Source organism: Pygoscelis adeliae, unplaced genomic scaffold (assembly GCF_000699105.1).
Source record: "Pygoscelis adeliae isolate BGI_AS28 unplaced genomic scaffold, ASM69910v1 Scaffold243, whole genome shotgun sequence".
Taxonomy (NCBI): Eukaryota; Metazoa; Chordata; class Aves; order Sphenisciformes; family Spheniscidae; genus Pygoscelis; species Pygoscelis adeliae.
The window spans coordinates 376,957-388,083 of record NW_008824363.1 but is presented as its reverse complement, the minus strand read 5'-3'; the positions used below and the strand labels follow the sequence as shown (position 1 = coordinate 388,083).

The 11,127-nt window shown below is 37.8% G+C and overlaps 1 protein-coding gene across 2 annotated transcripts in view; it reads left to right on the top strand.

The window, feature by feature from the left end:
• Nucleotides 1-10,182, top strand: part of ANAPC4 (anaphase promoting complex subunit 4) — a 19,916-nt gene extending 9,734 nt beyond the window's left edge. Inside the window, exons 16-28 of one of the 2 annotated variants that reach the window (XM_009319886.1) lie at nt 515-561; nt 1,494-1,550; nt 1,712-1,768; nt 2,320-2,413; nt 4,130-4,227; nt 4,746-4,807; nt 4,891-4,929; nt 5,018-5,119; nt 6,225-6,302; nt 7,083-7,253; nt 8,430-8,553; nt 8,926-9,158; nt 10,020-10,182. In XM_009319886.1, the coding sequence (XP_009318161.1) occupies nt 515-561; nt 1,494-1,550; nt 1,712-1,768; nt 2,320-2,413; nt 4,130-4,227; nt 4,746-4,807; nt 4,891-4,929; nt 5,018-5,119; nt 6,225-6,302; nt 7,083-7,253; nt 8,430-8,553; nt 8,926-9,141 (1,145 nt within the window). In that variant the 3' untranslated portion in view covers nt 9,142-9,158; nt 10,020-10,182. Of the gene's footprint in view, nt 1-514; nt 562-1,493; nt 1,551-1,711; nt 1,769-2,319; nt 2,414-4,129; nt 4,228-4,745; nt 4,808-4,890; nt 4,930-5,017; nt 5,120-6,224; nt 6,303-7,082; nt 7,254-8,429; nt 8,554-8,925 lie in introns of both variants that reach the window. The other variant, XM_009319885.1, reaches the window with a different exon arrangement.
• Nucleotides 10,183-11,127: the final 945 nt, after the last annotated feature.

Sequence of the window (11,127 nt, the reverse complement as noted above, 5' to 3'; positions counted from 1 at the left end):
AATGTAATAATTTTAATTTTAAAAATTGCAGAAAGCAGAGCTATCAGTGTTCTCTGTCATAACATTAGAACTTTAATTAAATGTTCACTGTGTTTGCTTGTGTTGAAGCTAAACAGAACTGTTTATCTAAGCCTCACTGATTTAAAATCATTTCTGTGCAATTCTCTTAAAATTATTCTGGGCATGACAGTATTTTTTATATATATCCATTTTACTACTCTTAGTATGTACATGAATAAATTCTTATGAATCCCTTTTATAGTAATCTTATCTCAGTCCTGTAGAGGGTACAATGCAGTTGGAGAAGATTAAAGATAAAAATTCTCCAAGATTTGTATTGTAAGCTAGTGGGGCAAGTGAGGCTTAATTTCAGTCTCATTCCAGACTCTTTTGCTTCTGACAAATTAATCTTTCCTATTTTATCAGCAGTGGTTTATTACATAGCCATGGAAAATTAAGAACATTAGGAAAACATTTTAATATTAATGCAGTAAGAATATGATTTTTCCCTCAGCCATGTTGAGGATGTCAGAAGATCATGTGCTTCCAGAGCTGAACAAGGTAGTAGTAATGTTTTCTGATAAATGGTGGTATACTCTGTATTCTTCTTGACTTAGAGGGCAAGATTAAAGGTTTATTTTTGTTCCAAAACTTAAAGGATAGTGTCTGTGTCATTTCTTTGAGAAAGTTGATGCCTGCAGATTCACACTAAAATGCTGTCTCGCATGAATTACTTTTTCTGTTTTCTTTGTTAATACTACTCTTTTTAGTATGCTGTATGTGAATGCAAGACCTCTGCGTATAGCAGCTCTTTATACGCCCTAAATGGCTAAGTTAACTGGAATGGCATTTTAACACCTTTACCAATGCCCCGGTAGAGGAGGTGGAATACACCTACATCAGATTTGCAGACACCATCACACTGGGTGACCCAGTTAATATGCTCGAGGGCAGAGGTGCTTTCCAGAGGGAAATAGGTACGTTGGAGCAATGGACAGATAGGGACCTCCTGAAGTTCCACAAGGAGAAATGCAAGGTTCTGTCCTGGGGAAGCGTAACCCCCTGCAATTGCACAGCAGGGCCCCAACTGGCTGGGGAGTAGCTCTGCTGAGATGGACTTGGGGATGTTGGTGGATGCAAGCTGGGCATGAGCCAGCAGTGTGCCCTGGCAGCGAGGGCGGCCAAGAGTAACCAGGGCTGTACTAACAGGAGCATGGCCAGGAGATCAAGGGAAGTAGTTACCCTCCTTATTTAGCACTCATCAGATCGCATCTAGAATACTTTCTCCACTTTGGGGCCCTCCTGTACAAGACAGACATGAATAAACTGGTGTGAGTTCAGCAGAGGGCTCCCAAGCAGGTTGGAGGCTGGAGCACTTGCCCTGCGAGGACAGGCTGAGGGAGCTGCGCTTGTTCAGCCTACAGAACAAGTGTTCCGTGCTCATTGAAATGTATTTCTTATCCTCTGCTTTTCTCACCATTTTTTTCTTTTAGATGACTCAAAAAGATATCACGTTTGTTGCTGATTTTCTTACTGAACACTTCAATGAGGTAAGTTATATTGGTTTGCCAAGTACAGCATCTGACTGTATTTTTGCTGCCAAGAACGAATGTGAAAAATCCTATAATAAAATAATTCAATCATCTTTTTGTACACTACCTCTCATTAACTTTGGGTTTAAATAATGGTTTTGTTTGCATTATTTTTTCAGGCACCAGAACTTTACAATCGTAAAGGAAAATACTTCAATGTGGAGAGAGTTGGCCAGGTAAAGAACAAGGGAGTAAATGGAAAAAGAATAAATGAGAAAATCAGTAGATGGAGAAGCTTTTAAAGCTGTGCCCACTTTTCTTCTCTGTCCCTTTTGCTGTGTTGCACATTCTAGTAATGGTAAAGGAGAGTATTTTAATTATTTTCTACTATTATTAGGAAAAGGAGTGTTTAAAAATATATCTTATAGTTTTACCTGACACATGCTGTATTTTTAGGAAAAAGATGAAACTTCTTCGCAGCCAGCAATAGTAATGTAAAACTGAAATGCACGTGTTGTCTTTATGCCATAAATCACTAGATTTCAAAACATTTATGCCCAAAGTTGATTTAAAAATCAGTTTCTTACAGAAATATCACTATATGATCTTAGACAGTAGTTGATTTTTCTTATTGTTTCAAGAAGGGGTAGAATATTTAGTTTTAAGAGTAGGGCATGTTAAATTAAGGAGAAATGTTTAACGGACTTGTGAGGAGCAATGTTGGAGGTGAATTCTAATGTTCCTTATTCTTAAAATGCAATCTTACAAATGTCTGTTTCTTTTCTAGTACTTGAAAGATGAAGATGATGACCTTGTATCACCACCTAATACAGAGGGAAACCAGTGGTTCAACTTTCTTAAAAATAGTACTCATCTGAAAGGTAATGTGTGCTTTAGTAAAATGTAAAAGTGAATCAAAGTTATACATAGAATGTAACAAATGTAGAAAAGTAATCTGTTTTTTCATGCTTATGAGTTATTTCTGTAGTGTTAGTCGTGGGTCTCCATCTGAGTAGAATAAAATAAATGGGCCTTGTTATTTTACACAGTTTTTATGTAGCTGCTTACCCAGTCAATTACCATTTTCTGGGTATTAGGAGTTTCCTAGCTTTTATATACCAGTCTCAGAAATGGCTTGGAAGGAATCCCAGGAGATGTCTGTTTTAGGAGATCTTAATTCCTGTTCAAAGAAGTAATAATTACGCTTAGGTCACACCTGGGGGAAGTGTCCTAACTTGTTCTCTTTGACTGGAGTCTGAGACTATTTTGTTAATTAGTGGTGAAAAAGAAGTAAGACTATAACAAGGTGATGGTGAAAATGATTCTTGTTTAACTTTAGAAACCATAGACTGTAAAACTTCTACAGAATAAGCTGTCTTGTAATAGAGTTTGCTATAGCTGCCTTTTTCTGCCTATTTAGTTCAATAAAAAGGGAGGAAGCGGTAGCATTTTTGTTTGGCAAAGTAGTATTTAGAAAGTGTATTTTTAAACATACTTTAAAAATCTGTTTGATACTTTGAATGTGTAGACTACTTGACTGGTCACTTCTGTTACTACCCAAGATTCGTGATTGTTTGTAGAGGTGGTTTGTAAGTGGTTTTGTTGGTGTTAATTTGGCAAGTATTGAGATGTTCGTCTTGCTCTCAGAACTGCAGGGTTTATAGGGCAAGTAATGCTTCTGTCATTGACACTTTCTACCCTTCTTTGGTGTTTTATATTGCTTTGTTGGTTGATGTAACTGTTATCTTTTTTCCAGCTGAACATTGGAAAAGAAACAGGTTATGTACTTAAAATAAGTAGTGAGATTTATCTCAAAAGCTAAATGTCTTCTTACAGAGTATTTCATTTCATAAAAACAGATCAGTCCTATTGAAGCCAAATCATAGCTACTATAAAAAGTATGGAAATTGTTTTGCTTAAACAAGATATTTTATGACAACTGTGTTTCTAGCTCTTGGGTAAATGCAATTCTGTCTTTTTGCAATTTTGAATGGGCTGTGAAGAAAAGCTGAAGGGGCAGGCAGGCCTTCATTTCTCATTCATTTATCTTGTTTCATATTGTAATCCAGTTAGTTACTTGAGTTAGAATTTATAATCAGGGAATAATTTAGGCGGTCACCTAATCCAACCAAAGCAGGTCTGATTTTGAAGCTAGGCTGGGTTGCTCAAGGCTTTGTGCAGTTGAGTCCTCTACGCCTGCAAGGATGGAGATCCTGCAGCCTCTCTGGGTGCCCTGCTCCAGTGACTAACCAGTCCCTGTGAAAACTCTTTTTCGTTATATCTGATTGGAATTTCCCTTGCTGGAGCTTATGGCTGTTACATCTTCTCCTCTCACTGTGTGCAGCTTTGAAAACAATGTCTTCTGTAACTCCTCCTTTAGGCAGCTGAAGAGAGCAACAGGTTCCTCCTTGTTAGCCCTCACTTCTCTAGGCTGAATGAACCCAGCCCCCTCAACTTCTCGTAAAGCATGTGCTCTAGCCCTGCAACCATCTTACTGACCCTCCACTGGACTCATTCCAATTTGTCACTATAATAACGGTGTAGTGTGTTTTTATAGAGATACAAGCATTTTTTAAATGAACTTTATCTGTTTACAGAAAGTCCACTTTTGTTTCCCTACTATCCTGAGAAATCACTGCATTTTGTCAAAAAGCAAATGGAAGGGGTCATTGATCGGTGTTTACAAAAGCCAGCGGTAAGTTCAATTTATATAAATGATAACTTTCTTTTAGGGGTAGCAGTCAGCTGAAGATAGTAGTCATGCTTAGTAAGGCCTGAAGTTTTAATCTTTGCCTTCGAGTGCCTACAACTTAGGTGGTAGCATGTAGCCCAGCTTCACCACTGTCGGGATGCCTCAAGGCTTTGGCTAGGGAGAGCGTAATGGGGGATTTTTTTTGTTTCATGCCTTCTGTTCCCACATTATCGGGATCTATTTTTAACGTTAATTAGCTGGGTGTATGCACTATGTACTAGATAACTGTGTTAGTTGGCAATACATTAGTCTACATATTATGAAGAAACATGAAACAAGTGTATCAAGTGACAGGAGTGTTTGCATTAGGGATGTTTATTCCAGCATAAATATTGGTGGATTTCTCTTTCAGGTGTAGTCAGGTGTTTTTGGTTGGTTGGTTGTGGTTTTTTGTCTTAAAAAGGTGTATAATTATAAATAACTGCCTGCACTTTTTGGTCTATTTTCATTATATTTGTTAGGATGTAATTGGAAAGTCAGTGCATCAAGCAGTCTGCATGTCTCTTTACAAAACTTCTCAAAGGTATTTCTTTACACTATTTCTAAAGCTCAGTTGCACAAAATTACAGTAGCATTTTATAAACTGGTTTGGTTTTTCCTTTTCAGTGAAGATTCCACACCTCAATTATTTAAACTACCATTTCTGTAAGTATGCTGCTATTCCTTGTTCTATGTCATTTACCAATTATTAAAGCTTGACCTAAATTTTCATTTCCTCCCCCCCGCATTACAGGTGGAATGATAAAACATCCAATATACATTATGTTCTCTTCACCATATTAGAAAATTCTATTTCTAAAATACACATTTTGAGGAGACATACTGATACTTCCAGGTAAGACAAAAAAGGGGGAAAGGTGGTTTGTGAGCTTTGGCACATGTGTACAGAGACAACTACAATTTGAATCTTCTTGTAAAAAGAAGGAATGAGCAGCATGAATACCATCTTTCTCAGGTACTAGAGAAAATGAGGACCACATTAGGAAGTGCAGTAGGAAACTGCAGCAGGAGTTTTTGTTGTATTAGACTCAGAAAATCTAATCACAAGACCCAAGATGGTTTTAGGCTTAGGAAAAAAATCAGGCTCCCTTAGTTTTGCTCCTCACAGAATTACTTGCTTGTGCAAACTTGTGAAAAATTACAGGGAATCATGCTTTCAGTGTTGCTTTATCTTATTGTAAATATTATTCTTTGATTAACTCCTTGCAGCCTGTAATTTAATACTCTAAGGAAAAATGGGGGGTGGACTCATAGGTGCAACAAATAAAATACATTTCTTTGGGGTGTCATTTTGTGTACCTTCAGGAGTTTCTGTGTCCAAGATGGTGTTTGTCACTGCCTAGTTGCACTGATGCAACTATTTAAGATGCATTCTGTCAGTGGGATCTCTGAAATGACCTGGGTTTAGAGAACAACAAAAACTCCTCCTCTCTGTAAAATACTGATTTTTATAATCTGTGTCATTTAATTTGAGGAGATAATGAACTGCGATGGGGTGGGAATTTTTAAACGCATGGTGAAACTATCTTCTGTGTTTCCAGTTGAGAGCTGCATATGACAAAATTACAGCCTTGTGGTGTAGTTTCTATCCTATTTCCTCCCTCATTGATATCTAAAACAGTCTAAACTTGTCTTCTGTAGATTTGAATAACAAGTAACTTAACGGACCTAAGACTAGGACAACTGAGTCAAGAGTTCAGCAAAGAACTGTACCCCACAAGCCAGACACAGTTTCCCATTTGACTCCATGTTTTGCTGAGGGGCAGAAGAAATCAAAAAGTTTCCATCCACCAGTTACATCATTTTGGGTTGTAGCTGTGTATTGTGCTAAGCTTAGAGAGGCTTACACCGTCTCTTACCACAGTTGCTGTTAGAAATTTTGGATTCTCTATGAATGGAAAAGAAATTAGTCACCGAGATAATGAATGCTGTTCTTCTAGGTCTGTCAGTAATGGAATTCTTGCAGTAGATTTTGGAAACTTCTTGAACAACAGTATAAATGAGAGCTCAGACTCCAGGTCAGTATATTTGATTTTTCTTCCAGAATTGCAGATTGCTGAATTGAAGACCATGTTTTCTAGTGTTTATTTTGCATTAAGTTAATTTTTTGGGCATTATAGTTTGGCTTTTATCCTGCACATTACTACTTCAGATGCTGGGCCATCTTGTAGTCCCTGGGTGAGTCAGGCTGTAAGAAATGGCATAGGTGCATGAAGCTGCAGGATTGTGGGAGTCTTATTTTGCACTTCATCTCAAGGTCAAGTAAATTTTAGTTTTGTAGTTAAAAACTAGAGCTTTAGCACACATGCAAGAAACAAAGCTAGCTGGAAACAGCTCTTGTTTATATCTGTGATGTTCTTTAAGTAAGATGGAGTGAGACTTGATATGCCTGAATGAAGGCATCTTAGAAGGCATGGCAGACTAAGCTCATCCTTTTCATGTAGAAAGGGCGGATGTGATTGCCCTCAGTACCTTCAGTTGTGTTTCTAAATTTTCTTTGGTGTTTGTGTTTACTGTTTCTTACATTTCACCTGAAATGGGAAAAAATAAGATTGCTAGTAAGTTTTTTTTGTTTGTTTTTTCCTTCAGAATCATTTTTCCTGCACGATACAGGAGTCTGCTGTGGTTATGGCTGTCATTCAGTGTCTTAGCTGCATGACTGACCTTTTTTATTGTTTACAGTAAAGCTCACTGTTAACTACTGAATACTTTTTAACATGAATATTGTGCAACTTAAAAATATTTTAGTTCTGTATTCACTTTTATTCCTTGATGCTTTCTAAATTATTTGCCTATAGATGCTACAGTTGTTTAGATGCACACTTCTATGATGATGAAACTGTAACTGTAGTTCTGAAGGAGAGTGCGGAACAAGAGGGGAAGGAGAGAGTTTTGGCTCAGCTGCCTTTATCTTCAATATACACAGATGAGGACCAAGACAGGGAATTCATCTGGGATTCTACTAAAAGGTACTGAAAAACTTTGAGCAAGTCTGAAAATGCAGAACTGAAAAGCAGATTAACCAAATATTCTAATTGTGTACAGTTACTCATGCTTTGTGTGTGTATGTGTAAATACTTTAAAGGCAATAACTCTTTTTGTGCCAGGGAGAGTGGGGTGGGGAGATCGAAGCTTCCTAAAGAGTTCATTTTATGTTTTTTTGGGTGTTGGGGTTGGTTTTACCTTTTTGAGACTGAATACTACCTGTGTACAGGTAGTATTCTAGCTTCTTTTCTTTAGAGGATGCTAACTTTGCTGGTCAGCATACTTGAATTTAGGATGTTTTCAGCATATTTGCTCATATACCTCTGCCTTGATACACAGATTTATTGATCTTTCCCCTGGTAGTCACATTTACAACTACTGTCAGCTTAGCCTTGAAACGTCAGAATTGGTGCCCGCCTTTGTGTTGGCGCAGGGAGAGGAGAGCGTATGGGGGAGGTGAACACACACACAAAAAAGGCCAATGTAGTTCAAGCGATGAATCCAATCTTTTAGTTGTTGTGCCTCACTTGCTTTTTCTTTTTTCTCCCTACGCCTCTCTGGTTGATTGCTTAAGATACGTTTTTACTTAAAAATAAAGAGCCATACTGAACTGTAAATTTTTTTTTTTAATGCCACAGAGAAATTGTGTATTGAAGAATGAACAGAAAATATTAAAAGCAAGTTCAAACTAATCCTGGCCACTGTAATAGGCAGGGAGTTCCTTCATACAGTCCCTATGAGTGAGGGTGAACTGGAGTGATACATCTTTGAAAGGTCATTGAGGCCGAACTTCTGTGTAAGTGGAGGCATCGCCTCCAGGACTTCGTTCAGAAACTCCTCTTCTTGAAGAGGAGAGGTTTAAAGGAAAGCCATCCTCATCCTCCTGCTGTAGCTGTTACTTGCGGGAAGATCAGGCTTTACAACTCCCTTCTCACCTGCTGTAATCTTTTACCTCAGTTAAAACATGCTGTGTTTCCACAGTTGGATCCCCTGCTCTAGAATATCTGTAGCAGCGTTATGGTGGTTTCAAATGCTTATCTGCTTGTTGCATATGATATAATAAAACGTAGACGTAAAAAACTGGACCGACTGACATTCGTCTTAGTACTGGAATTGTTTCTTATGTACTAGCTTTGTGCTTTTCTTCTTGTTATGTGCAGGCTGGATGAGCAAAGTGGTGAAATATGCACATGTACTGTCGTCTTGGAGAATCAGTGGAGAGTGCTGGAGAATATGAAAGCTCAGTATGTTTCTGTAAATGGCATTAGAAAAGTTTCCTGTGTGGTAAGTACAGTATCTGTGAACAAGCCTGTAAACTATTAAAGAAATGCTATGACTGGAGAGAGTGATAACCTGTTTTTGCTAGTTTAGTGAGATTTATCAAAACTTTTTTTTTTAAACAAATAGATTATTCTCCCATAATCTTTTATAAGTGTGTCAGGATACAGTCGTACCTCTCTCATAACACAACATGGAAAAACTTTAACAGATCTACTTGCTTTACTTTTCAGCCTGCAGAGCAATAAAAAAGTTGCTAATTTCCTTGATACCTCCATTTCAAAGATAGAGGCAATTTTCAAAGCTATTGGCTGACATTTAAAATGGTATTGGTGCTTTTATTTATTTATTAACGGAAACTCCTTAATTTCTCCGTAGCTAAGTTCAAATCTCCGTCACGTGAGGGTGTTTGAGATGGATGTAGAGGATGATGGGGAAGTTGAGGAAGAAGAGGAAGAAGAAACAACTCAGATTGCAGCTGGGGAACCTGATGAGCTAAATCAGTCTGCAGATAACCAGGACAATGTGTGTGGTCCATCTGCTGAGGAACTACCTGATGAAACTGAAGAACGTGAATCAAGTCTGGATCCTTGACATAGGCTTTTATACTGGTAAAGGGACAAGACTGTAATCTAACTTCAGGCTGCTGAGATGATATATCCTGTACCTACTCAAGCAGCTGTAGCAGGATGTTGTGTGTCAGAATTCTGTATTGCTTCTCAGCTAAGACTGTGTTCTAGAGTACATTTATTTGACCCTTTTTTGTCTGGCACATGGTTTGGTATGAACTAAATTTCCTTGAGAGCTTTTCCATTTGCATTTTTTTTATAGGTGAGGAGAGAAAGAAATACCAACTAATGTTTTTGTAGTTAACCTGTTCAGTCCTAAATACTGATATTAAGATAAAATGAACTTGTATGTGAAAACAACAGAACTCAGGACCGAATTAATTTCTTCTCAGACTTCGTGTTCTAGTAATGGGTACAGAAGCTTCCCATAGAGCTGAAATTTAGGAGTGTGTATGGCCAACAACAAGCTTGCAGATCAGCATAAGACTAGTTAGACAACAACATTTAGCAGTTGTTGCTTAAATACATACTTTTAAAAACTCTTGATAATATCTGACCTCAATAACACAGTATTTCAATCTGCAGTTCTTTAGTCCTCAGTGCAACATTTGTGTGTGTGTGTATGTGTGTATGTTTTGTCAAATGTTTGCATGACTCAGCCTGCCTAGTTTCTGTGAGATTGTTCCTGAAAGTCTGTCTTCTCCATCTGGTTTTTTTGTAATGAAAAGTCACAACAGAGAGTATATTTTTTTATTCCGATATGGTATTGTATGTCGTGCATAGGCTTCAGCATAATCATGTTTCTTACTAATTTATATATTGTGGTAGGAATGATGTAGTGCTAAGCAGTAGAAGCTAGAAACAGTGTTTAGAAATCTAAAATGTTTTCTTCTTCCCTACTAGCTGTCAGAGTCTTAGCTGACTTAAAACTCAGCTCTTTGAATGAACGATGCTGCTAAATGCATGATCTTCCTTCAGAACAGTGAGTGTACCTTGTATTTGTGAAGAGGACCAGGTCTTATGCATGTGCTCCATTTTGTACTTCAAAAATAAACAAATCTTCTGAAATTGCTATTTGGCATTGCAAAAATCAAATACTAGACTTATCCTCTTTCTCTTGTTTTGAAATATGTCATTTTTAAGTAACTCTTTTAAAGTGGACTTCTGAGGGTTTTGGACTGTTTGGGGGAAACTGTTGTAAACAAAGCTGTTCAGTTTTGAGAGAGACTTATTTTTTTCCCTTCCTTACTAACCTCCTTGAAAGTTGCTTGCTGTTCAGCGTTCTCATCTAACATGCTAATGGTTGGAGGCACAATGAAGCTGTAGGACAGGAGGGGCAGAAGTGCCCATTCAAAAGTGCTGTGGATTTTCTTTGTGTAGAGCAGTTACTCTTGATGAGAAATTGCTGCTACAACAGAACCCACTCAGCTTAAGCATGGCCTTGTGTTCTTCCAGGAAACTTTTGCTTCTGATCTAACTTGAAGAGTTGTCACACTAGAGTGCTTGGAAACAATTGTTTTGCTGTGCTTTCTGCTAAGTAGTTTTAGTCCATGGGCATATGGAAATCTGATCTGTCCTGCCCATAATTGTTTCTAAATTTGTGTTAATAGCAGGTGTGTCCCATGCCACAGGGACATGCCCTTCAGAAACCTCCCTGAGGTTATTCTGTGCATCTTTCTAGTCCAATCTTGGATATACTTGAGTCAATGAGGGGTTTGTTTCTGGCTTCAATAAGTACATGTGTGCTTCCTACATTTCACAGTGACACTATATGAATGCACCAGTTTAGGTCAGTGCTTCTGAATGCATTGCTGATTCCTTCTGTCAAACTTATTTTTAATTTGCTACCAGATTTCTGTAATAATAAATGTCAGTAATGTGCTTATGCATCTGTTTTCAAAAGGGTGATAGGAAATACTTGATTTAGGAGTTTTTCAGGATTTTGGTGGTGTCTGGACACGATGATCTCACTGGGCACTTCGATCTCTTCTTCATCATCCTTTTTTTTATG